Source organism: Eptatretus burgeri, chromosome 11 (assembly GCF_056783735.1).
Source record: "Eptatretus burgeri isolate ZD-2024b chromosome 11, Ebu_testis_v1, whole genome shotgun sequence".
NCBI classification, from domain to species: domain Eukaryota; kingdom Metazoa; phylum Chordata; class Myxini; order Myxiniformes; family Myxinidae; genus Eptatretus; species Eptatretus burgeri.
The window spans coordinates 3,455,525-3,483,384 of NC_140971.1; the positions used below are offsets into that span (position 1 = coordinate 3,455,525).

The following is a 27,860-nucleotide window of genomic DNA, read 5'->3' on the forward strand; positions in this document are numbered from 1 at the left end:
ACCGAGTTAAGAAAAAGCTGCTGAAGCCGTGCCAAGCCAGGAAAGATATCAGTTTCCGGGTTTACGTGAAGACGGTAATTTAGGCGGTGTATCGATTTTAATCCGTTGTTTGGACGGCCGTCTGCTTGCTCAGGTGTTTTTTTTTTTTGACTCGGAAATATTTTTGGCTGTTCTCAGGTAACGAGGTACGTGGGCACGTTCCCTTTTTGTTTGTGATGTTCTTTGTTTTTGTGGTTTTTTTTTGTTGGACGGAGGGTGAATCATGTGAATCAATGAATCGGGGTTTGATCGTTTCGTGTGTCGGTCCATTCGTCCTTGGCGAGTCGTCGTCGTCGTCGTCACCATCTTTCTGAGGGACAAAAGGTCGCGTCGTGTGGTTTGTGTGAGAGTTACGGGGAACAAAAGCTTTCCTTCTCTCCGATGTTTCTTTAAATCGCTTTGAAATATCACGAGTTGTATTGAGTTCTAAAAATCTTCACAATCGCGCGGCTCTTCTCCCCTTGAATGGTTTCGGTGTCGTGAGACGTGTTTGGGTCGATTTTCACCATTCCGTGCGTCATCTGATGAACCATTATCATGTCGCCTCTTCTTCTTCCTTTCTTTTTCTTCTTCTTCTTCTTCTTCCTCTTCTTCTTTTCTTTCCTCTTCTTCTTCTTCTCGACAGTGAGTGCATGATGAGGATTTTTAACCTTTGTTTTGTTGACGTCGGAGATCATTGACATTGTGCACGAGTTTCGTTGCACTCCTCCGGACCTTCAGTGATCTCTCTCTCTCTCTCTCTCTCTCTCTCTCTTTGAAGCGGAAGTGCCGCAGGATGTTTTGCCATATTCTCCAGAAATGTTTCCCTCTGGTGTGTAAACCTAAACGATACTGGATCGATTGCAGGTGCAGACAGAAAATTCACGTAAATTACCGATACAGATACCGCATGAGTCCGTCATCTGCACTCCTTATAAGATCCAGGTACCGCAGGAATCCATGATCGACACTCCTTGTCCAATACAGGTACCCCAGGAGTCTGATCGACACTCCTTGTACGATACAGGTACCGCAAGAGTCCATGATCGATGCACCTTGTACGATACAGGTGCCCTAGGAGTGTGATCGACACTCCTTGTACGATACAGACACTGCAAGAGTCCATGATCGATGCACCTTGTACGATACAGGTACCCTAGGAGTGTGATCGACACTCCTTGTACGATACAGACACCGCAAGAGTCCATGATCGATGCACCTTGTACAATACAGGTACCCTAGGAGTCCGTGGTCGACACTCCTTGTCCAATACAGGTACCCCAGGAGTCCGTGATCGACACTCCTTGTACGATACAAGTACCCCAGGAGTCTGTGATCGATGCTCCTTGTATGATACAGGTACAGCATGAGTCCGTGATCGACACTCCTTGTACGATACAGGTACCCTAGGAGTCTGTGATCGACACTCCTTGTACGATACAGGTACCCTAGGAGTCTGTGATCGACACTCCTTGTACGATACAGGTACCCCAGGAGTCTGTGATCGATGCTCCTTGTATGATACAGGTACAGCATGAGTCCGTGATCGACACTCCTTGTACGATACAGGTACCCTAGGAGTCTGTGATCGACACTCCTTGTATGATACAGGTACCCCAGGAGTCTGTGATCGATGCTCCTTGTACGATACAGGTACCCCAGGAGTCTGTGATCGACACTCCTTGTACGATACAGGTACAGCATGAGTCCGTGATCGACACTCCTTGTCCAATACAGGTACCCTAGGAGTCTGTGATCGACACTCCTTGTATGATACAGGTACCCCAGGAGTCTGTGATCGACACTCCTTGTACGATACAGGTACAGCATGAGTCCGTGATCGACACTCCTTGTCCAATACAGGTACCCTAGGAGTCTGTGATCGACACTCCTTGTACGATACAGGTACCCCAGGAGTCTGTGATCGATGCTCCTTGTACGATACAGGTACAGCATGAGTCTGTGATCGATGCTCCTTGTACGATACAGGTACAGCATGAGTCTGTGATCGATGCTCCTTGTATGATACAGGTACCCTAGGAGTCTGTGATCGATGCTCCTTGTCCAATACAGGTACCCTAGGAGTCTGTGATCAACACTCCTTGTACGATACAGGTACAGCATGAGTCCGTGATCGACACTCCTTGTCCAATACAGGTACCCCAGGAGTCTGTGATTGATGCTCCTTGTAAGATACAGGTACCCCAGGAGTCTGTGATTGACACTCCTTGTAAGATACAGGTACCCCAGGAGTCTGTGATTGACACTCCTTGTAAGATACAGGTACCCCAGGAGTCTGTGATTGACACTCCTTGTAAGATACAGGTACCCCAGGAGTCTGTGATTGACACTCCTTGTAAGATACAGGTACCCCAGGAGTCTGTGATTGACGCTCCTTGTAAGATACAGGTACCCCAGGAGTCTGTGATTGACGCTCCTTGTAAGATACAGGTACCCCAGGAGTCTGTGATTGACACTCCTTGTATGATACAGGTACCCCAGGAGTCTGTGATTGACACTCCTTGTATGATACAGGTACCCCAGGAGTCTGTGATTGACACTCCTTGTAAGATACAGGTACCCATACCCATTATGGGTGGAGCCACACCCAAAAAAACGTGTTTTTGGGGGCAGCCTATTTCAATTTGCATCTTCTCCTCGGGGGTTTGTCGAATCTGATGGGTTTCGGTATTTGGTTAGCCCAATGGCACCTGCATAGCCCCACGGAGCTCGATTTTATTTTTTCATTTTCGTCCCAAGGTCAAGGTCACAAACTTCGAAAATTGCGAATTTTGACATAAAAAATTATCTTCTCCGAGGGGGTTTGTCGAATCTGACAGTGGTTTCGGTATTTGGTTAGCCCAATGGTAACTGCATAGCTCCATAGTGCTCGATGTATTTTTCATTTTCGTCCCAAGGTCAAGGCCACAAGGTCACGAACTTAGAAAATTGCGAATTTTATTTTTAGGGGGTAGCCGATTTCAATTTGCATCTTCTCCTTGGGATCTCACGAACTTGTGGGAATCGAACCGGGTTTTCAACCTTCTTCGACGAACTAACTCCAATAAGCTATAGCACGTATCCTGTTTCCTTCTTTTAATGTCCACAACATTGTTTTGGGACCTTTTAAAAGTTATGCAAAGGTCAAATTTTTAAAGTTGTTGAACGAAACCAGGTTTTCGACATTTTGCAGCAAATAACCCGTCACTCGTACCACATCATGTTGATCATTTTTATAACTTGGTCAAAAATTATCACATCGTCTCATCCTTGACTTCTGAAACAATGTACATTGTCAAATACCGCTCGTGAACCATCGTCTTCAGACTTGTTATTATTATTGTACTTTAACATGACACTGCCTCCTCCCCACGTTATTTCTTCTGCTTCTTCCCCTCTCCTGAATCACCTTTTTTTTTTAGTCCCATCATCCTCCCTTCTCTTCCTTTTCTGAATTTAACTCCCTCTGCGTACCTAATAAATGGATGGGGACAAACTGTTGACCCTTTACTGGTGTTCCCTCATTTACAAACATTGCCATTGTGATTCATTCTTCCACTCACCGCAGAAATATATCTCGATCCTCCAGAGCACATGCTGAGGGGTCTTGCTGAGTCCCGGTGATGGAGCAAGCCGAGGACCTGTTAGCCGGACTTCCTGTTCCTCAGAGTTTGGATCGCACGGCTCGTGCCATGAGGGCTTTCACCAAGTGGCACAGCCTTCGGGGCACCAGGGTTGCTCTGGTTACGTCGGGAGGGACTCGGGTGAGACTTGGGAAGAGGGTTCAGGGGTCGGGCTGACGCGTTGGCCGAGAGACGAGCACACTTGCCACCAAGCTGTCTCGCCTGTGTTTGAATCCCAACCAACTATAAACTGTTGTCCCGGTGTTTTACAGCAGGGTGTTTCATCAATGCGTGTGTCGTCCCTCAGATGGACTTTAAACGGGTGTCCTGTTTGCCAGCATTAGTTGATGGACGTTAAAAATCTCACGGTGTCCTTCACAAAGTGTAGGCAAGCTATCGCCGGCACTTTGGTCAAATTCCAAATTCCTGCCCGAACCTGCAGGTGGCACTGCAATCCGTGGCACAGCCGCACCCTCAGCCAACGATGCTACCCCGCAGCCTCGTGCTGCATACAAACGAAGGAGAAGGGTCCATGGGTGAGTGATTGTAAAGGGAGTGGTGATGCTTCCAGGATTTGGACTGTTGCCAAAGAAACTCCTTTGGCAGAGCGAACGCTCTGAGTAGTGTGGGGTATATGAATGAAAAATGAATAATTTGAACCTGGCCTCCTCATGTCCTCATGTCCTCATGATTCAGATGAAAATGCTGCACCACACCAAATCATTCATACGTCGTTCCATCTCGGATACATGATCATTCATACATCGTTCCGCCTCACATGCATCATCGTTCAGACATCATTCTTCATGATATTACACACGATTACTCCATATCATTTGTCCATATCATACTATCATTTGTATGTACCGATGATCAGTTGTTCATTCTCAGACACCCCTTGAAGCATGCTCGGTGCGATTCCTGGATAATTTCAGCAGCGGCTTGAGAGGTGCAGCTTCCACCGAGAAGTTTCTCTCATTTGGTTATGCCGTCATCTTCCTTCATCGACTCGACTCTCTGGCTCCCTTCTCTCGGCACTTCGCTGGGTGAGCCGCCGGCGATTCAATCGGAGATTGCGGAGCAATGTATGTGGTAAAGAGCCAAACGGGAAATTCCTCAGGGAAAGAAATTGACGAGTCGAGGGTGCAGGACGTGAGTTTGATTGGGATGGAGTCTATCGACAAGAGTGAGGACATGGCATTTGATAAGTAAACCACAGGCGGTTGGTTTTAGTAACCTGGAAGTAAGGTGATGGAGTTTTCTGAATTATTGATAAATATAACCACTTATTTTCTCCGCAGGCTCGATCTCCTTGATTATGTGGAGTTTGATGAAGGAGGAGAAAAGCAGCAAGGCAATGTGAAGAAGAAACTGTCTGTTGGAGCAGGACGTTTGGGATTGGGAAGTGAAGAAGATGGAATGGATTACATATTCACTGAAGAGCTCCGTGAATGGGCAGCTGCGGAGGAAATAGAAAAGAAGACGGCAATTTGCCAGGAACTCGAGGTAACGGAGATCGGGACGGCGATGACGATCCGAGCCGAGCGGCTGCCCAGACTCGAGTGGGTTCTCCGTAAACGACGCGAGGCTCATGATCGGCGCTCGTTGTTGTGCGTTCCGTTCTGTACGGTGTATGAGTATCTACATCTCCTGCGTGCAGCTTCACTCGCACTGGAACCGTTAGGTGAGAAAGGTGTTTAGTTGTAAGAGGATGATCCCCAAAAAATTCCTTCCTTTCATCACTCAAAAACATCTCTTCATTCCACCATCCCCCCATCCCCTCCCCACTCAGATCATGCACCTTCCTCGAGAAACCCACACTTGATTATTTTTCCAAATTCTAAACTAACTGTTCCATTCTCTTCCCTCATCCTTCTATTCCTGTGTGGAATTGACTTCCTGTATCTGCTGTCCTGTGCCCCTTCCTCTAATCTTTCAAGGGTGCTGTTCTTGTTACCGCATGCCACGTTATCCCATATCTACCCCTGTTCTTATTGACTCCATCCCCACCCTTTCCTTTTTTCCACTAATGTGTGTTGGCGTCGTTCTACATTTTAATTATTTCTATATATTTCCTAATAACACCAATTAACTGTGATGAAACCACGAACCCATGTGCAACACCAACAAACGTTGGTGCCTCCCACTCTTCCACCTTGTTTCAGCAAACATAGTTAATAAGGTTTCTCAATTGTAGCTGGGAAATGATCGTGTGTGTGTGTGTGTGTGTGTGTGTGTGTGTGTGTGTGTGTGTGTGTGTGTGTGTGTGTGTGTGTGTGTGTGTGTGTGTGTGAATGGAGGGGGGCAGGGGAGGGAGGGGTGACAAATCGTGGACCAAGGTGTGAAGTTTTGTTCCCGAAGATCTCTTCAGGATCGTCACCGAGCCCCGGACAGCTTCCAACTGCAGTGTGTTTGTAGTAATATTCCCTGGGATGGTTTTTAAGATATTTAAGGTTCTTCTTCATCATTCCCGTTGCTCCAATGATCACTGGCACAATTTTGGGGTTCTTCAACTTCCAGGATGTTTTCACTTCAATTTTGTGTTCTTGGTATAACATCATTTTCTTTTATTTCTGCATTGTTTAGGCCAAAATCACAAGGTACTGAAACCTCAATCAACAATGCGTTTATTTTATTTTATACCTGAGTACTAAATCCGATCGCAATGCTTTGCTTTCTACGTTCACGCACGATGGGATCATCAGGTCCGATGTGAGCGTTACTTCGTTGTTCTTAAAGAGCAGGTTGCGGGTCACCAAACATGTTCTGAAAATTTATCAATATGATTATATGTGCATGAAATAGTTCGATGCAAACTATTGTGGCTGCCTAACTATTGGGAAAATTAATGAAATTTAACTCTGAAGTTGTTATTTCTCAAGTCTGTTGGAAAAAAAAACAGCCACGCGCTATATATGGATGTTGACGTCACGTTCTCCAAAACAAAGCGGACGCTCACTCGCTCATTGAAGAAGTGTCCACTTCAGCGGGCCGTTCTTTCGCTTTTTTGAGCTTGCAACTGTCTATATTATCCTTTTTTTATTTTGAATTATTGTAGAACAAAGTTATTTGGATATTTGTACATCATGCCTCGTACGTGTGTAGTCATGTTTTGCAAAAATGGCTGGAAAACGGGTAATCGCTCCCACTGATTCCTGAAGCAAACAAACATTCGCCGGCACCGGATAAGATTTGTACAAACAAAACGGGCGAATTTTCTCCCAAAGAAAACGGGTAAAGAGGATCCTTTGGATAGACTTGTCATTTGTGGTGACCATTTCACAGCCGAAGAATACGAAGGCATAAACACATCTGATCACTACTCTGTGAATATGAGTTGTTGGTTGACAAGTTCTCCAGATAATGCTCTGACATAGAATCGATTGTTGAGTTTAAGTGAGAAAAACACTTATATAAACTTTCTGAAAAACACAAGCATGAAAAAAATTCTCAACAAACCGACTTATTGTTGATGAAATTACTTTTTTTTAACAGCATCAGCAAATTGGGCTATTTCATTTCAATTGTAAAAAAATTCATCAAATTTCCACTTTTTTTTTTTTCTTCTAAATTTGGTAGAATATCTCGGCAGGTACATTATCAGGATGCATTTGGTAGCTAAACATGTTTTGGTATTTATATGCCATAACAGTCTCTTGAAATTTGGGGTTTGTTCTAACTGTTCACTTTCGCTGGGGTCAAGCTCAGCTGTCAGGAAGACTTCAACGCCAAGGCTACAGTGTATATTATATTTGGGTCCATTATTGATTCATTCTATTTCTGACTCTTGAGTGACGAGAGGGTTAAAAATTATTATATGAAGTCACAGACGAATCAAACTTCACATTATTTTATGCATCGAACAAGAAAATGAAAATATACAAACCAAATCTGTCTGGTGGAGTTTGTCGGTGTGAACTGCCGGACAGTCAGTCCTGCTACTTGTACACTAAATAGGACGTTTTCTGGCACTTGCAAGTGGCTCAAATTTATATGGCTCAGGGCCAGAAACTCCAGAGTATAAATTCCCATCGTCCTCCGACTCGTCCTCGGCAATATCGGAATCAAAACACTCAATTTCATCGCCGCTGAAATCGCTCTCCGATTCGCATCTCGCCATTGTTCACACGCTGTTTCCGAATGTTCACGAAGTTTTCGGAGAACGTGACATCATAGCATCTTCGGTAAATTCCGGTCTGTTTTTCGATTACCGACAAAAGTTTTGACTTGAAAGTTAATTTTAGCACATTTTGAGTTTCAAATGTAAGAAAATAATTGCCCAGCGATTATTAATGTGATTACAACGTTCAAATCACGCGAAGTAATCAGCGACCCAAAACCTGCTTTTTAATTATTGCGTATGGTTCGTGTTTCCATGAGTTTCCTGAAATTGGTATATTGAAATTTCCGCAGATGTGCAGGTGGATTACTTTACATACCTTGTTGTGCCTTTGTGTGTACAATTGTTCTGACATGAGTTTTTTTTATATCCCAATGGGAAGCAACTCATGATTTCAGTTTCTACCTTACAGAACCTGCACTTCTCCGATTGTCTCAGTCCTGCCGTGTTCTTAAAGCCATTCGTGTGGTGTCCTGTTCTTGGGCATTTATAATGATTTGCTTTGCATCCGAGTTTAGCTGACCTCTTCTTAGCCATTCCAATGAGCCTTCTTTGGCAATGCCCAATCTGTCCAACTCTGGATTTACTTTTTTTTTTTGTACATTCCTGCTCTTTTGTCATTCTCCCATTTGTCAGTGTATATCTGTTGATATTTCACTTTATATTTTTATTTTTGTCTTTTTTGCAATCATTGGGGCTGTGTTCGTTGTTTTGGTTTGAATGATGTCTTCCATTCGCACCTGTCTTTGAAATTTTTTTTGCTACGTAGGTTAGGGATACCTTCTCTGGCTTGCCGTCTTCGTGTTTGTATACAAATTGGATTCGGTAGTCTGTTGAACCTTTCAAGTATTCAGCCAGTCTGTTAGTTGTCATTCTGTGCACGTGGTTGAGTTCCATCAGGCCACGACCTCCTCCTCCTCTCGGCAGGTACATTATCGGGATGCATTGATTTGTGTAGAACATTTTGTGAATGGTGAGTTTCCTTGTTTTGATATCTCGTTTTTTTTTCATTTCCGCTTGTGGCGAAAATGTTCTACTTGTTATTCCGTAGCTGTATTGGAATATTGGTACTGCGACTTGGTTGACGGCTTCAATTTTGTTTCTCGGGTTGAGATGTTTTTCAGGATCGGCCTCATTCGACGCAAGTATTCTTTGGCAATTGTTTTTCACATTTGTTTGTGACAAATTTGGTGGCCCTCTTTTAATCCAATGTATTTGTATGACGTTTCATTGTCTAGTTCCTGTATTGTTGTATCGAGGTCGACAAATGTGCACTTCACACACTTCTCCAGCACAAATTCCATTTGAATGTTGTCAGAGTACCGTTTCACCAATTTCAGTTTTTCAACCAATTTTTCATCATTTGGTGCAAAAACAGTTTTAGATCATCCTTGTACAGTGGATGTGTCACCTCCCCCATCTCATTGGACGTTAAGGTGTATTCAAGTCCTTGCTCATTAATGAGGTTGTTCAGTGGGTCCAGAGCCAGGCAAACCAGGAGGGGTGAAAGGCTGTCACCCTGGAAGATCCCATGATATATCTTCACTCCTGGTATTTCAATCTTTCCTTCTGCGTGTTGCAGTATAAATGTGGTGTTTCATCGCTCCATTGTTTTCTCAATCGGTTTGAATATTTGGGGGTTGATCTTGTACACTTACATGAATTGTATCGTCCATGAATGTGGAAGACTCTCAAAAGCTTTTATGTAGTCTCTCCAAGCTGTGGACAATTTGGTTCTTCTGATTTTACAGTTTGAGTATGGCCTGAGTTAAGTAGTAGGTGGTCTATTGTTCCATTGCATCTTCTTTTACATCCCTTATGTTCTGCTTCTCGACCTCTTCCTTGTGTTAGGTGATGGTACAATTTCTGTAATGATTCCCATCGAAGTTTGTACATTGTTGGCCGACAGGTTATTGGTCTATTCTTGTTAGGTAATTGGGTTTCCTCTGATTTTTGGGATGACGAAGGTGTTACCCTCTGTGTGCTATTCATCCATTACCTCCTCCCCTCGGATAAGTTCGTTGAATGCTCAAGTGTTGTGAATGTGGAGAGCATGTAGTTGCTTTAGCAAGAGATTTGGAACTCCATCTGGGCTTTTGAAGTTTGGAATTTTTGAGTTTTTTTTTTTTCCTTCATCTGTTTCGCTGTTGTTTTTTGTTTTCCAATTTTTGGATCCAATCCACCTCCTCATGTTATTTTGGGTCTTCATCGATTCCTTTCCAAAAGTCATCAAGTCTCTCCTTTTTGAGGGGACCTGTTACATCTTGGTTGCGTTTCCTTAGTTCATCGTAGGATCTCTTTGGGTTGTTTTCTCCCTTTGTTAGCTTTGTCATAGTGTTTTTTAAACTTCCTTGCTATCATTTCTATTTTGAGATTGTTTTCAGCAACCTTTGCCTCCAGGTCTTTGTCCTCGGCATATATATATATATATATATATATATATATATATATATATATATATATATATATATATATATATATATATATATATATATATATATATATATATATATATATATATATATATATGATTGTCTTTCATTTTGGGTTTATATTTCCATGTATAAACTGCTGCATTTGTCCTGTTTCCTTTCTCAGTTGTTAACCTCCTTCACCTTCGGTGGCAGAGGTGGTCTTACCCCTTTCTGTCTGTTTGTTTGTGTTCAGGATATCTCAAAAAGTTGTGGAGGGATCCAGATGAAAAACTTGGTGGACAGGTTGGATGTGTGACAAGGACGAACTGATTCGATTTTGGTGAAGATCCAGATCTGATAATTTTTGAAGTGATGCTTCACTATTGAGAGATACAGTCGTGGCCAAAAATATTGGCACCTTGCACTTTTTTCAAATAGTGCACCATTTCTTCCAGATAATTGTTGAAATTAAAAAGTCTTTTGGTATTTACGTATGTATTTCTTCGACTTGCAGTGGAACAAAACAAAAAAAAGCTGAAAAATTACTAAATCTTAGCTTATTCCACACAGAAACCTCAGACAGAGCATGGGGGTGGGAGAGGGGGCAAGGCCAGAGAGGAGATGGTAGAAGACAGAAAGACCACTGAGCTGCCTGCAGTGAGACAGTGAGAGACCTGAAGACTCAGCCTCGTCGTGGGAGATGCCAATGATCCTAAATGCTTTGGTTTCCACAGCATGAAGCTGAGAAAGGTGAGAGGCAGGAGCATCAGCTCAGAGGGGATGGCAGTGCTGCAGACAAAAGCTTTGTATGTGGTCAGGAGCTCAGGTGGGCCAAGGAAAAACTTTGCACGACGGAGGATTTCCAGTCGGCGACTGGCTCTGGAGGCTAGGTCAGAATGTGGCTTTCCCAGGAAAGATCATGGCAGATAGCGAGACCCAGAAGCTTGAATGAAAGGAGTTATTCCAGAGTATTGTTGAGAAAGGACCGTCTGGAACCCCCCTCCCCATCTACTTTCAGAGAGAGACATGGTGAGAGAGTGATATTTGTCAGGATTGAAAGACGTGTTCCACGTGTTGGACCAGCTTGTGATTTGGCCAGCAATGACCTTTTATAAGTTGTTCAAAATAATTAATTTCAAGCAGGTGATTCTCCTTTACTTTGGAAATGAACTCACCTGTGGTGACTTGCAGGTGCCTGCAATATGAAAACCACTTTCAGCCAGTTTGAATGGAGAAAAGGAGTCATTGTGCTATTTTGTATCACTGTGTGTACCACAATGAGCATGGAGAGAAGAAAGAAAACCAGAGAATTGTCTCAGGAGGTCAGACACAAGATTGTAGCCAGGCAAGGACAATCTAAAGGCTACAAGTCCATCTCCAGAGACCTTGATGTTCCTGTGTCCACCATACGCAATGTTATCAGGAAGTTTAAGGCCCATGGCACTGGAGCCAACCTCCCTGGACGACGGACGTGGCCACAAGAGAAAACTTGATCGAAGATGCAGTGAAGGATTCTTCGAATGGTGGAGAAAGCACCTCGATCAACTGCCAAACATATTCAAGTTGACCTTCAGACACAAGGTATGACAGTTTCAACTCGCACCATCCGTCGTCAACTCAATGAAAGGGGGTTCTATGGTGGGAGGCCCAGGAGGACCCCATTGCTGAGATAGACATGAGAAAGCCTGACTGGAGTTTGCCAAAACACACCTGAACAAGTCCAAATCCTTCTGGGAGAATGTCCTGTGGACAGATGAAACCAAATTAGAGCTTTTTGGTGAAGCACATCGTAATTATCGATGTTTACAAAAAACAAAATGAAGCCTTCAAGGAAAAGAACACCTTCCCTACAGTCAAACATGGAGGACATTCAGTGATGTTTTGGGGTTGCTGTGCTGCCTCTGGCACTGGGTACCTTGAACTTGAACCTGGGTAATGTTAATGGGTTGGGTCTGTACCCACTCCTTATCCCTCCATCACTTCTTGTCCCGCCGGTGGGTCTCCGATGGCACACTCTGTCAACCCCCCCCCCCCTCTCCCCAACCAACTCCTCGATTTCCATTCTCTTCAACTCTTTAACCGCTTGCTCTCTGGTTTTGTCTGCTATCTCTTTTATTATCTTATTTTATTTTTTTCCCAGTGACCTTTGTCATCAATCCTGGAAAATTTATACACTGGGGCAGTCTCTAATATAGTCCTTAGTTTGGTTTCCCCAGCTGCTCCATGAATTGGTGTGTGTGTGTCTTGCTACTCATCCAGTTCTGGGCCGATTGCATTCAGATTTGCTGCATAGAGTCAGCATGACCCCAGTTAGTGTATTTCTCTTTGCCGGGGTGTATAAGTTTTTTTTCCATGTGAATGTGTATCGTCACTGGGCCGCTCCAGGTAGGAATTACAAGTCCCACCCTTTACAGTACAGTTTTCCAGTGCAGTGAGGAGTTTTGAATTGCATGTCTGAATAAGGATAACAACATGAATAAGAGATGTGTAGAACAAGTGTTGTAGAATATTATGTGGATGAAAAATGAAAGGCAGTTTTGCTGTTGGTTCGGCTAGTTTAAGGTTGAAAGGATAAGTAAGGAAAAATGATTCACAATTTATATCTCATCTCACCAGCCTGTATTCGACCAAATTGCAGGTCCATCCGCCATTCTGTTTCTTGCTGCGGCAGTTTCAGACTTCCACCAGCTGCCAGACACGATGCCCCAACACAAGATCCATTCGTTGGGAAAACCGCTCGAGGTGCGTTGGTGGTGGTGAGCTCAAAGTGTAAACCTCAACATTCCGTACCGATCGTGGTAATACACATTATGTGGATTGGAGATTACACAAATGCATAGACTTGGAGATCAACACGTTTCCCCCTACCCCCTGTCATTCATCATCTCCCTCTACCCCTCCTACCCCTCCTACCCCACCACAGTTGATCCTCTCTCCCATCCCAAAGCTTTTATCACGACTGGCATCCGCCTGGGTCCCTACCGCTTTCATCGTCGCCTTCAAGTTGGAGTCTAAGCCCGAGCAACTGGAGATCCAGGCTGCTGCTGGCCTCGCTCGTCTGGCACCTTCGCTTCGGCGCCCAGTCGCAGTAGTGGCAAACTTGTTGACCGAGAGGAGGAAACGATTGCTAGTTTTGGTTAGTAGAGGAGGGGACCAGAAATCCAAGAAATGGGTAGAATGCAGCAATGAAGGGAAGGACTCTGAAGGACAATGCATTGTGCAGGAGACGGAGGTGGGACGGCAGAAGTCCACACGGGAGGAAGGGGTAAACGTTGGACCGTTTGAGCGAGTGTGGTTGGAGTTAAGTGAGAACGAGAAGAAAGCAAGTTTGGAGATCGAAGATAAACTCGTGGAATTTCTCATCAACATTCACAACACAATGCAATGATGGGCACGAAAGAGATCTATCTACATGGGACGAGGTGACTTTGTACGAAACCTGTACTTCCCGTCACTAAAAGGGACCAAGGTGAACGTGGAGGTAAAAAGGAAGAATAAAAGTCCATATTAACAATCACGGATTTTATTGTTGCTGCCTATTTAAACATCTGCAAACACTTCCACCCTGTGGCATGGTCTATTTGAAGAAGAGCACAATTTATTCCAAACTACTCGCTCTACTGGCTGGCCATTGCTGAGAGACGGGCAACGGCGAATTCTAATCGGACAAAGCAGCCATGTTCAAACCTGTAGAACATACTGACTTATCGATATCCGTTCCAGATACCTTTACCTATCCCGTCACACGAGGGTTTGAGGTTTTACATGTTCACCGTTAAAACGCTCACCCTCATTGTTGCACGATCAGAAATAACTTAATGACATTAGTGATCAACTGAAACCCAATTTGAACATTGTCAGATAATACAAAAAAAAAAAAAACCAGGAATGGGAGTACGTTACAATGTGACATAATTACGGTTGTGTGAAGTGACGTCAGACTGCATTTGATTGGCTGGTTCGAAACCAATGTAAACGGTGTAAATGCCAAAGAACTGGCCTTTTAAAAAAATGGGTTGTTCTGCAAAACAAATGCATCCAATCAATACTGGCCCTGGCATCGAGAAAGTCACAGCAGCTGAGACTCGTTGAGTGTCCACCAAAGTGGTTGCATTTTCCTTAAATCTTGAATCTGGGTTACGGCCCAAGCGTCTAATTGTGCATCGTACGCGGATAGACACCAAGCCGAGTGTTCGGGTGCTGTTCGAATGAACGGGACAGTTAAGCGATCCGGCGCAAGTACAGGGAATTGAGCTGTTCCAGAAATATGAAGGTAAGGACCGTATGGGGACCGAGGCGTGCGTAGTAAGGAGTGAATCCCTTCCAGAGCGAAAATATACCCTCCAACCGTATCACCCGCACCAGCACGTCCTGAAGGAAAATGGGAACAGAAAATTTGAAAAAATACAGGTATGGAGTAAAAGAGCAGGTAGAAAAAGGAAAAGTGCAAAAGGTAGACCAGGAGGTTGAAAAGAAGAAGAAAAAAAATTCCATGACATAATGATGCAAGAGCGAGGAAACGTACCGGCGATGGGGGTAATGGGGCAACAAGCGGATGAACGAATGAACAGGAAGAGAGAAGGGGTGGGAAACGGGAACAGACCCCAGAGGTGCACAAGGCCCTGGATATGGACCAACAAAGCACATTGCGAAGGCACTCGAGACGCACAATTACGTCAACAAAACAACAATAAACAACTGGAACAACAATCTCCATCTCGGGAAGATATCCTCTCAAGGTAGAGAAAAGATGGCGCACGAGTACGGCAAGTACGCGCCGATGCAAGAAGGCGAAGACGTTAAACGAGAGGTTTACAATCAGAGGTAAGAGCATTTGACTTACCATGCCGTTTTTATACTCTGGCTTTCCATCAATGATCTTCATGTTTTGAACCCTGCGGCAGAACGTCACCATGGAGGGCGAATCGATAACCAGAAACCATTTGAGTTTGACACAAGAGCAACGAGGAAACTAGTGGGAATGAACGGCGTACCTGGTCTTTGCGATGTCGACGGGCATGGAAGCGGCCGTTGTGACGAGGCCACTCAACATGCTGGCACAGAAATGGCAGCCGATGTTATCTGAGAAATAACCTGGAGGGAAAGGTCAAACACGATGTATGATCAGTTCGGTGGAGGACGTCGGCTTTCCAAGGCCATTCGTTTGCTTCGTTGAAGCCCTCTGCAATGCTCCTCGTTCGTCTGCAACGTCCCCTGAATCCCTCACCCCCTCTTGTTCAGTGTTTTTTTTATTTTTTATTTTCCTCATGATCACAATACCTGTTGAGAGTAGGGATTGTTTTGCTTGAGAATAGGAAGCAAGCTGTGCCGCATTAACCACCACTGCTCGATTGATAGTCGGAATACAACCCTGGAGGAGATAAAAGGGATGGGGGTTTAGAAAGGACAAGTAAAGATTTGTGAAAGGAAGGTAGAAGAGGTAAGCATAACAGAGACATGTTCATCAATAAGGAAGCTTAATGACCCTCCATAGTGTCAGTAGTCCTTCTTCACGAGTGATGCGAATGAGTGCGTTGAAGACGCTCGTGTATCCGCGACGCTCATTCACGGGAAGCCTGTAAACAAATGATATGCAATCACGACTCGCCCACAGGCCACGTTCGGGTTCACTTACTCGGCGAAAGGCGAAACCTCACCGGCCATCGGACGTCATGCGAATGAGGGCCACCTCTGCCGGCGTCCCCACAAAAGCACCGACAGCACCGGCCACCATGCCAAGGGTGGCTTTGACTAGAAAGGGAGGCGGTGGTGATCCCGGCCCACCGCTGGCACGTTCCATCAGCGTCGTGTAAGTCCCGAGACGAGTCGTCGTGTACGTTGCTTGGCGGAGCAGGCCCGCAGAGAGTCTAGCAGACATGATGAATTCAAATTGGCAAGCACAAACATTAGAAAGAGTTCCAAAATGAAAGCACCGAGGAATATTAACAAACTGCAACAAAGCTTTTGGAACAAAGTCCAAATGAAGAAGATTCTACAGACCGTGACAGAGCCTTGTTACACCTTTGAACACTCAACCCACTCATCAACTGCTACCATGTCGTCCATTATACAACATTGTAATTTCTCATGCAGTCTTGTCAAGACAATCAAAGTAACACCACCTGCTCATAAGCCATTTGTAAGACACCAAGTGGTAGCGACGCACCCGTTATACATCCCCAAGAGACCCTCGGCCCGCACAATTGCGCGTATGGCGTGCAGGCTCGTACGGTGCTCCTTGGCCTGTCCTTCCTTTCCACTCAGTTGCATCCGGTTTTTCACAAGATCCAGCGGTTGCACAAACACTGTGGCACCCATTCTGCAGACACAGCCATTTAGCGATGGATTATACAGAAATCATTTCCTTATTGATTCATGTTTTGATGACAAGTACTACTTAATATTTCATTGCATATTACAACTTAAACATTATCAACATTATAGGCCATTTCCTGTGGAACAAAGTCATTTGTGTTGCAAAACAAACCAACAAAAACAACAAGCTAACACTGATGGTGGTGGTTCCCATCAAAGTGAAGATCATTTGGGTTTCTCTTGTGTGATGATATCACCTTTATGTCACTTCTATGATAAACACGAACCATACCATAGATCTCCTCAAATCAGCATGAACAACACCTTGATACCGATCGTCAGATAACCATGAACACTAACACGATACGTCTTCTCTGATCACTAAGTTCCGAAGACATTTTTCCTCCTCCCACGTTTCAACTCCTCACTAACTGTGACCCTCCATTTCCTGCCAAGACCCTTCTTCCCCAAAAAACCCATCTTTACAAATGCTCGTACAGCTCCGTTTTTGAAAACCTTCACAGACCCAGCCATCACAATGTTAACGTCATGAATCGCTCACAATGCAAAAAGAGTTCCCGATCAAGTTTTAGAAGTTTAAAACTTCTCAAGTACAAGGACAGACGATGCCATCCAGTTCTGTGTTGGGTCTGGAAGGTTAACAAGTTTGTGTGCTTGATGTTGTAACTTCAAAATGATAAAAATCCATATCATATCACGGTAGTGGGAAACTTGAGAAACTGTAAATGGAGCTCATGCAGATGATGGGCCACATTAGGAAATCCGCCTTGCTGCCCATCTTCGCACACGTTGATCTTGTGCTTGTTTATCTCGTACAATGCTAGTAAGGGTTTAAAGCTGTCATTTGCCAAATATATATATATATATATATATATATATATATATATATATTCTACTTGTTCTAAAAGCCTTGCTTTTGTATACGATTGAATGATTTTGGATTTGGTTGGATTCCCACTTTCCATACAGATAGCATGGGTGACGATGACCGATAGAGTGGCCATCCAGGAGTCGAGATTTAACTCCATGCTCTTTTCTTTACGGGAATGGGTGAAAGAAAATGTGTAAATCGAGCAAACCCGCTAATTTGGACGAATTGGAAAGTTCTATCCGTAATGTTTTTGCCGATTTTTCCAGAGGAGTTTGTTCGGTGGAAAATGTTGAACGATTCTTTCACGTGCTGAGAACGCAGGAGTTTACGTTGAAATGTGATTTTCACGAATTATAACCGCATTAAATGGCTTTTCAGCAAAAAAAAAAAAATGTTGGTGTTTTATTTAAATTAACATGGTATTTCCATACAGTATTTAAAATAGGAACTTCATCATGGATAAGCCTTTTTGTATGGATGTGTGTATATATATATATATATATATATAGATGTATCTCTAATATAGTGGAATAGAGAGAGAGAGCCACTAATAGAGAGCCACGAGCGAGGGCCTGTCTCAGGTTCCTTTCCAGACTCACCCGGAATCGCAGGTCGTCGTACACGAATAACATTGTGGCGTGGCGGGTCTCTAAATCGACCTCGAACGCCAATAACTCCACCATGTGACTTAGGGTTCTCAGTCTAACAAACCGTTTTCCTAAGGGGCACGTGGCCTGACCGGGGAACGCACCTTCAGTACGTACTTGTTAACCAGATTACCTACTGGATCAGGTGCAGCCGAGCAGAACTGCCAAGTATATATCGGCTGCGAAGCAAATCTTTGGGGAATAACATCCTGGCTAAACTCGGGTGCGGACCATCCTGGACTCATGAAGGAAAATACAGAAATGAGCTGGGAACATGTCTAAACACTTGTTTATTTACAATCAGAATGCGAGGAAAGTTATATGGCACAGTAAATGGGGTTTATTGGAATGTACAGTAGGGAAAGCAAGGAATTTGTGGGGTGTGGCAAAAGGCAAACAATCTCACAAAAGCAGACACAGAGCAGAGTTATCCCGTTATATCTTGTACAGTCTTAACTTATGTTATGACAGGTGCCAACACACACACACACACACACACACACACACACACACACACACACACACACACACACACACACACACACACACACACACACACACACACACACACACACACACACACAAGATAGCCCAGGGAGAAAGAAGCAGGTGAGTGAAAATAAGCTCTCAATACCTGACACGACAGCAGACCAACGCAACCCAGAACGCTTAGAGGGAGGTGGGAGGAATACTGGGTGTCTCGGGTGTGGGAGTGTGAGTTGCGAGCGCAGTACAACGGGGGTGTGGTGTAATGTGAGAGGAAGAAGTGAGGTGTGAGTCAGTTCAATTCGCTCCTTCAGGTTTCTTCCCTTAAAAGAACAGTCAGGCTTCGCCCGCATTAATGCTCTTTTGTGCTTCCATAGTAGATGAGAGAGAAAGAGAGAAAGAGAGAAAGAGAGAAAGAGAGAAAGAGAGAAAGAGAGAAAGAGAGAAAGAGAGAAAGAGAGATAGAAGAAGAAGAAGAAGAAGGAAAAAAAAAAAAGATGTGTAAGAAGAAAGTTCCTATCCTCTCCGTATGTGTAAATGTCTAACTAATGAGGATTGCTCAAAACGGAGCAGCCCCACCTCGTGGCAGTCGTGTGAGACACCCGCTTGGTCACTGGAACCCGCAGTGCCTCCAACTCTGCGCCGATGTTCACCAACTCACCGATTGTCTGCTCGCCGTTACCCTCTGCAGTACCGACAGCCCCGGGCACAAAAGGACGAACAGCAGCAGCGATGAACGAGCAGGAAGAAAAGGATGAAAAGGACCAACTGACCACCAAAACTGACCTACGAGCAGAATGACTGACTGGGCGAACTGACGAAAAGACCCTGATCAGCTCCGCTCTGCTCTTTTTATGGGCCCTGACAAAGGGAGGGCCGAGAATCAGATCAAAACGAGTTGAAGTAAACTCGCGCTCCACTATTGGGCCACAGCGGCCATAGCCAGGTCTCTGAGACGAAAAATGGGTCAGTTGCTCACGAACCTTGCCATGGGTTGGAGCTCCAAGCTTTACATGGGGCCACGGTCTTTGGACGTGCTCTCCGGCCCCGATCATCATTCCAACATGGAATTGTAGAGAAATCCCAGCGCTACCCGTAGGTCCCTTTACGAGCCGCAGCGCATGTTCGAGCCTCACGCTATGCCTTCAAATAGCCCGACCCGCATCTCCTCCAGGTCCCTTGATGCTACGGTGCGGATTTAGCGACCATGGGGCAGTTGCGGCGGTTGTAGAGTAGGGCACTCTTGTGATATTCGTTGTGAGAGATGGTGACAATGTGGCGTTTGTTGCGAGTGATTGCCACGTGGTGTTTGTGGGGAAATTGGTGAATAAAAGTCACATGGAAGCGTGAGTTGTTGCGGCAATGCATCTTTCCCCTTTTACCCACCAGACATATGAAAGGGACTAGCTAAGACATATACGATTGAAATAACTGCTTGGGGATTGCTGTATGTCGCATGCCATTGCCTTGGAGGTACGCGGTTTTACAGAACCACTTTCCGGTGGTCCTGCACACTTTCGTCGGTCCCCGCAGTACTCTGGCATCTCTCTCACCCTCCCTGGCAGGCAGATGAAGTCCACAGTGGAATGTAGTTAGTGAAAGACAAGCCACGCCGGCCACTGTAAAGACCCCGCGCCACGCCGGCCACTGTAAAGACCCCGCACCACGCATTGCCACGCAGGGCTCCATTCTCGTAGCCTTGCGGTAGGGTCCGGCGATATATCGATACACCGGTTATATTGATATCATTTTTCATATTGATATACTGCTATTGGAATTCTGAATATACCGGTGTACCGAAAAATATCTATATGAAAAAAAACAACAACCCAGTATATCACCAACAAACTGAAGAAAGGTGTTCACAATCCTTAAATACCGTACATGATTTTAAAAGCTTTGACGTACTCGGCATCTCGGCTGAACATGGAACAGGAACGGTGGAACGTATGATGTCAAGATGTAACAGGAAGCAAGTTCAGTACATGTTAACGTGTAACCCTCAGCATCTGAGCACCCGTACAAGCAATCGTGTTTCTCTTTGCCCTCGTGGCTGGTTTTAGAGCAATTGCCAATTGGTTATTATTTAATATGAAGAGTGACCTTTGGAAACCCTGTGTCGAGTCGGTGATCTGCGAGAGCGATACCGATATGAAGGGGATACCGGTAATGGAAGAGATAACGGTATGATCATATGGTATGATAACGGTACAACGTTCCGTGATAGTCATACCGGTGTGGCGATAGCGATGGATTATGACCTGTGTCAGTTCCCAACACTGATTTCGCTTTAAAACAAAATCTTTAAAATAAATAATATTTAATTTTAAAAAAAAAGAATAAATATTTTTTTCGAGCCTGGTGATGGCTTAATGGTTTGGGTATTGGCTTGGGATCCTTGGGGTCCTGACTTGGAGCCCCGCTGGCCACTGAATTAACATCAGGGGGTTGACAGTCTATCATCCTTCTGAGGTTGGCGAAATGAGCACCAGTTTACTGGTAATTATCCCTGCAGGGTCGAAGGTGACAAAAGGGTTGGCGTTAGGAAGGGCATCCAGCCATAAAAACATTGCCACAAGAAAGGGTACCATGATTGGAGTCCGCAAAAAATCTGACCCCTGCTCAGGGAAAAATGCTTTAAAATGGTGTGATGATGTATATATATTTTTTTTAATAATATCAATATGCTAATATATTCCAGTATGACCCCACGGGTATATTGACATCAAAAAAAAATAAAATCGATATCGAAGGAGCTGACCTCACGGACAGGTTCCATTCCCTTTCTCACTCATCACCTCTCTCTCTCTCTTTATCCGTCACCCCTCTCTCTTTATCCGTCACATCTCTTTCTCCGTCTCTCTTTCTCCGTGTGTCTCTTTCTCCGTGTGTGTGTGTCTCTCTCTCTCTCTCTCTCCCTCTCCCTCTCCCTCTCCCTCTCCCTCTCCCTCTCTCTCCCCCCCCGTCACCCCTCTTTATCTCCGTCACCCCTCCCTCTCTCTCTCGTCACCCCACTCTCTCTTTCTCCAGCCTGCGGGCAAGAACAGAAGTGTCCTCTAAGAGATGTCCTCGCTTCCTCGGAATGCCATGCCTCCATCACGCGTCCTGCTGACTCGGTTTGGGGGTCACACCCGAACCGTTCCACGAGGGAACATAGGTAATCATTAGGCCATGTTTGGTGATTGCAGAGCTTCCAGGAAGGTTGCATTCAGGGGCCTTGCGATGCTCACCGAGGCATCAGCCCAAGGTCATTCCAGCATCTTCCACATATTCAGCCCCACAGATACAGGGAGACACACATGGCACTGCACATTCCTGATCAATGCATGTCTTGTGGTGTGTCTACACCATGACAAGGGCTTTTGTTCCACGTTGAGTCGTTTATTTCATTAAACGTTGGAGCACTCAACATGGATTCATGTTCTTTACATGTATATTGGTTCACGAAAAAATATTTTCACGAAAAAAAAGTGACCACTATATTCGTTATCGTTGTGTCTGTTGGGTAGTCGATCGAGTCGAAAAAAAAAAATTCAAAAAAAAAATTTGAAATTTGTTCTACCCTTATTATCAGTATTTCCGTCGATATGTTTGTTGGATTCGCTATATATTCTAGATATCCCTTATTGTGTGTGTGTGTGTGTGTGTGTGTGTGTGTGTGTGTGTGTGTGTGTGTGTGTGTGTGTGTGTGTGCGCGCGCAACGCGAGGCTCCACAGCACGAACCAGCGAACCGATTTCGATGAAACTTTGCCAACAGGTGCCATATGGTCTGGGAATGTGCGCGTTTGAATTTCATTGCCAAGCAACCACTCGTTTCTGTGCAGCGACCGAAAAACCGCGTACAGTATTTTCAATATTTGTCCTTCAGTTTTGAATGTAGAGAAACGAGACTTCGGAATTAAACACTTCAAGATATTTAGAAAATTTTACTCGAGCCGATTTTTGATTGAGGTTTTTTTTTTTTTCAAATGGTAGTCCTTCAAAAATCGGGTGTCTATTTGCCGTCATTTAAGGTGTGTATACAGTTTTGGAAGGAACTGCACCGTAGTTCCACCCACGATCTCTCCTCGATCCAAACGTTATTGACCAAAGTGAAAAGGATCCAAAATAAATGGAATCACCGGCATTTCTGTCTTTGTGGATTTCTAATTATATGTTTATTTATTTACCGAAAACGATCCCACGACCCACACACCACCTTCAATTATTTATTTACCGAAAACAATTCCACGATCCACACCACCTTCAATTATTTATTTATTGACCGAAAACAATTCCACGATCCACACACCACCTCCAATTATTTATTATTTAAAGGGAGTGGCGTAGGAAAAATATTGTGTGGCTCAGGAGGTGTGGTCAAACAAGAGCATTGAGAAGTTTATCGGGTTTTCTGTGTGTGTGTGTGTGTGTGTGTGTGTGTGTGTGTGTGTGTGTGTGTGTGTGTGTGTGTGTGTGTGTGTGTGTGTGTGTGTGTGTGTGTGTGTGTGTGTGTGTGTGTGTGTGTGTGTGTGTGTCTGCCTGCAACACGAGGCTCCACAGCACAAACCAGCAAACCGATTATTTTTCAAATGGAAGTCCTTCAAAAATAGGGTGTCTATTTACCGTCATTTTTTATGAGGAGTGCCAGTTGGCAAAATACGCAATAGGAAAAATCTTGCCAGGCAGAGGAACAATTGTATGTGAACCAATACGTCTTGGCAATGAATCTTCGTCGGTGGATCGGTCAGAATGAAAAGCATCGTATCCAGCGCTTCGATCCTAGCGAAACCCTCGTCGCCGACCGGCTTGTTTGTCTGTCTGTCTAGTCCAGTGCTCCGTTAATACAATGTTGATTTCGATGAAACTTGGTGGTGAGGTTCATACCATGACCTAGTTGTGTGCAAATGAGAACCGTTGCTACGGACACCACCATTGCCTAGCAACGGGACTTTGAAATTTTTGAAAAATCATAAAAAAATAATTTTTTCGAAAATCAAAAATCGGGACACGAGCGACAGTGGGCAGTACATTCATCCATATTGTCAAAAAATTCCAGCCGGATCCTATGAAAACTGTCGGAGAAGATAGACTTTGAATGAACCCTGGTCGAAAACAATAAAAAAACGAAGTTCGTTATATCTCAGAGACTGAGTCAGATACATGAAACTGGTATGGTAGGTTCATGGTATGTCCTAGTTATGTGTGAGAAAGAACCGTTGCTATGGACCCCTCCGTTGCCTAGCAACGGCCGAAAAACCTCTAAATGTGGGGGTATTTTAACGAAAAAGCAATCTGCAGCATTAACCCTTGAAGCTAGAATCATTAATTTTCTTGTGCTTAATCCTCAGGTCATTCCCCATTGAATGGGCCCATCGCGTCAGGTTATATTGGGTAGTTGACTACCCATGTCCGCCTACCAGCTGGTCTGTCTGTTGGGTAGTCGATCTCGTCGAAAAAAAAAATTCAACTTATTTTTTTTTTTGAGATTTGTTCTCCCCTTATTATCAGTATTTAAAATGGCGATTTCAGTTAATACAATGGCAATTTCGATGAAACTTGGTTGGTAGGTTTATACCATGACCTAGTTGTGTGCAAATGAGAACTGTTGCTATGGACACCACCATTGCCTAGCAACGGGACTTTGAATTTTTTGAAAAATCCTAAAAAATTAATTTTTTCGAAAATCAAAAATCGGGCCACAAGCGACTGTGGGCAGAACATTCAGCCATATTGTCAAAAATTTCCATCCGGATCCTATGAAAATTGTCGGAGAAGATACACTTTGAATGAACCCTGGTCGAAAACAATAAAAAAACGAAGTTCGTTATATCTCAGAGACTATGAGTCAGATATACATGAAACTGGTATGGTGGGTTCATGGTATGTCCTAGTTATGTGTGAGAAAGAACCGTTGCTATGGACCCCTCTGTTGCCTAGCAACGGCCGACTACCCATGTCCGCCTACCGGCTTGTCTGTCTATCTGTCTGTCCCGCGCATAGCTCCGTGGGTTTTGATCAGATCGTGATAAAATTTTGGTGGGAGGTTTATATCATGATCTTGTTGTGTTTTCCTGAGAATGGGCGTGGTGCGCCCATTATGGGCGGAGCCACGCCAAAAAAAAAAAAACTTGTTTTTAGAGGGTAGCCGATTTCAATTTGCATCTTCTCCAGGGGGTTTGTCGAATCTGACAGGGGTTTCGGTATTTGGTTTGCCCAATGGCACCTGCATAGCCCCACGGAGCTCGATTTTTCATTTTCGTCCCAAGGTCAAGGTCACAAGGTCACGAACTTAGAAAATTGCGAATTTTGACGTAAAAAATTATCTTCTCCGAGGGGTTTGTCGAATCTGGCTGGGGTTTTGGTATTTGGTTAGCCCAATGGCACCTGCATAGCCCCACGGAGCTTGATTTTTCATTTTCGTCCCAAGGTCAAGGTCACAAGGTCACGAACTTAGAAAATTGCGAATTTTGACGTAAAAAATTATCTTCTCCGAGGGGTTTGTCGAATCTGGCTGGGGTTTTGGTATTTGGTTAGCCCAATGGCACCTGCATAGCCCCACGGAGATCGATTTTTCATTTTCGTCCCAAGGTCAAGGTCACAAGGTCACGAACTTAGAAAATTGCGAATTTTGACGTAAAAAATTATCTTCTCCGAGGGGTTTGTCGAATCTGGCTGGGGTTTTGGTATTTGGTTAGCCCAATGGCACCTGCATAGCCCCACGGAGATCGATTTTTCATTTTTGTCCTAAGGTCAAGGTCACATGGTCACGAACTTAAAAAAAATTGCGAATTTTGACATAAAAAATTATCTTCTTCAAGGGGTTTGTCGAATCTGGCTGGGACTTTGGTATTTGGTTTGCCCAATGGCACCTGCATTGCCCCACAGAGATCGATTTTTCATTTTCGTCTCAAGGTCACGAACTTAAAAAATTGAGTTGTTTTTAGGGGGTATCCTGTTTCAAGTTACATCTCCGAGGGGGTTTGTCGAATCTGGCAGGGGTTTTGGTATTTGGTTAGCCCAATGGCACCTGCATAGCCCCACGGAGCTCGATTTTTCATTTTCGTCACAAGGTCACGAACTTATAAAATTTCGAATTTTGACATAAAAATCATACGACCGCCCAAACGTTGAGAGCTCGGATGACAACATTTTTTATGCATAATCTTGAGGTCATTCCCCACCGAAAGTCTTGAAACCATTTTGCTCTTTCTTGAACACCTTGCCCGTGGCGCCCCCTTCAAGTTTGTTTTTACGCTGATTTCATCAAAGGATGGATAATCCGAGGAGTGCGAAATGCCATATCGCCGATATGACGTTAACGTCCGCCATCGAAGATGGATGGAGGTTACTGTTTTCACCCCTTTCTGTTTGTTTGTGAACAGTATTCTAGAAAAACTCCTGGACGGATTTCGACGAAACTTGGTGGGGGGATTCGGTATGGTCCAAGGATGATGCCATTAGATTTTGGACTTGGTCCAAAAAAAACATTTTTTTTTTTCAAAAAAATTTCGATTTTATTTGAAAAATATATTTGCATTTTTTTTTGCATTTCTACATGTTTTAAGTGATTTCCAACCCCCCAAAAAAAATTGTTGGAGAAAAAAAAAAACATTTTGCAAGTTTTTTTCAAAAAAATTTCGATTTTTTTTTTTTTGGCATTTCTACATGCGCGTCGATCGAGTTTAGTTTATTCAATCGTGGTTCAGTAGAGTCTGATCCGTTTTGACCTACAATGAATAGGAAATCAGGTTCACTTAAGTGACCCAGCACTATTGGCAGTGGAGGTTTTGCACTCTTCCGAGTGCTCCCCCTCTCGTATTGTTCCTGGAATGTTCCAGAGGAAGTTTTGCACCAAAGGTCATAATCCTTGACCTTTGACCTTTAAAGTTCACAAAGGTTAAATTTTCAAAGTTGTGGGAATCGAACCGGGTTTTCGACCTTCTTCGACGAACTAACTCCAATAAGCTATAGCACGTATCCTGTTTCCTTACTTTAATGTCCACAACATTGTTTTGTGACCTTAAAAGGTTATGCAAAGGTCAAATTTTGAAAGTTGTTGAACGAAACCGGGTTTTCGACATTTTGCAGCTAATAACCTGTCACCCCGTACTACATCATGTTGATCATTTTTATAACTTGGTCAAACATTATCACATTGTCTCATCGTTGACTTCTGAAACAATCTACATCGTCAAATACCGCTCGTGAACCATCGTCGTCTTCAGACTTGTATATTGTTGTTGTTGGTCTTTCGGCTGCTCCCATTTAGGGGTCGCCACAGCGGATCATCCGTTATAATCCGCATACTTATTTGGCACAGGTTTTACTCCAGATGCCCCCTTCCTGTCGCAACCCTTGGTCGCCTCTTACGACACAGGGATATGGATTGGGTTTCGCCATGATTCCAAGCTGCTCTTCACCTTCTCATCGCACGGCCCAGTGCAGAGCTCCCGTCCTCAACCGATCCTCCAACCCAACCCTCCGAGTCGCCGGATTACAGGTGCACGCCACTTCGCCCGGTTCCGTCTTTAGACGTGTGTGTGTGTATGTGTATGTGTATGTGTATGTGTATGTGTATGTGTGTGTGTATGTGTATGTGTATGTGTATGTGTATGTGTGTGTGTGTGTGTGTGTGTGTGTGTATGTGTATGTGTATGTGTGTGTGTGTGTGTGTGTGTGTGTGTGTGTGTGTGTGTGTGTGTGTGTGTGTGTGTGTGTGTGTGTGTGTGTGTGTGTGTGTGTGTGTGTGTGTGTGTGTATATAATTAATCCTCCCTACTCATGCAGCCAAAGAAAGTTACATAAACCAACTAGGAGAGGTACATCCACCCATTGCCGTTTCAAACACTCTTCGGGTTCCTCTTCAGGTGCAGATATTCACAAGTACAACATACATGAGGATCCCAATGATACACCCTCCCCTAATCAGAGCAGTGGAGGGAACCGCAGGGATTGGGGGTTGGATGGTTGCGGGACAGAGGGAGCTCCATGGTGGGAGGGGGGTTGAAGGTCGCACATTGATATGTACAGTGAAAGTCAAAGGAAGCCCACCCCGCCCCCGACCTTTTTCCCAGGACCAAACTGACCCGGACATGCCCCCGAACAAGAACTTGACACCATTCGGAATGGTGGAAACCACCGCCCGTGCAGACTCTCCAGAAGAGCCGCGAGAAGAGCCATCATTCACGGACGAGCTTGCGGTGGAGGGCGCCATGCGAGTTCTTCTTCTTCCTCACGCAGACGTGCGAGTTCTTCTTCTTCCTCACGCAGACGTGCGAGTTCTTCTTCTTCCTCACGCAGACGTGCGAGTTCTTCTTCTTCCTCACGCAGACGTGCGAGTTCTTCTTCTTCCTCACGCAGACG

General features: G+C 44.4%; 2 protein-coding genes across 10 annotated transcripts; one reads left to right on the forward strand and one right to left on the reverse strand.

Annotated features, from left to right (window-relative positions):
• Positions 1 to 40: 40 nt before the first annotated feature.
• On the forward strand, positions 41 to 14,070 carry PPCS (phosphopantothenoylcysteine synthetase). Of its 8 annotated transcripts, none has more exons than XM_085847781.1 (6): positions 41 to 185; positions 3,587 to 3,782; positions 4,533 to 4,687; positions 4,943 to 5,325; positions 12,814 to 12,917; positions 13,099 to 14,070. In XM_085847781.1, exons 2-6 carry the CDS (start codon positions 3,642 to 3,644, stop codon positions 13,561 to 13,563), a joined length of 1,248 nt encoding a protein of 415 aa, XP_085703907.1. In that variant the 5' UTR covers positions 41 to 185; positions 3,587 to 3,641; the 3' UTR covers positions 13,564 to 14,070. The 8 variants fall into 8 exon arrangements, with proteins under 8 accessions (XP_085703907.1, XP_085703911.1, XP_085703913.1 ...); XM_085847785.1 differs by having other exon boundaries at positions 165 to 185; positions 3,608 to 3,782; XM_085847787.1 differs by lacking the exon at positions 41 to 185 and adding an exon at positions 225 to 363 and having other exon boundaries at positions 3,608 to 3,782.
• On the reverse strand, positions 13,683 to 27,860 carry SLC25A11 (solute carrier family 25 member 11). 2 transcript variants are annotated; one of them, XM_085847780.1, is made up of 8 exons: positions 27,584 to 27,860; positions 16,342 to 16,494; positions 15,833 to 16,042; positions 15,661 to 15,751; positions 15,456 to 15,546; positions 15,170 to 15,269; positions 15,019 to 15,070; positions 13,683 to 14,546 (listed from the first exon to the last, which is right to left on the reverse strand). In XM_085847780.1, exons 1-8 carry the CDS (start codon positions 27,709 to 27,711, stop codon positions 14,397 to 14,399), a joined length of 975 nt encoding a protein of 324 aa, XP_085703906.1. In that variant the 5' UTR covers positions 27,712 to 27,860; the 3' UTR covers positions 13,683 to 14,396. The 2 variants fall into 2 exon arrangements, with proteins under 2 accessions (XP_085703906.1, XP_085703905.1); XM_085847779.1 differs by having other exon boundaries at positions 13,683 to 15,070.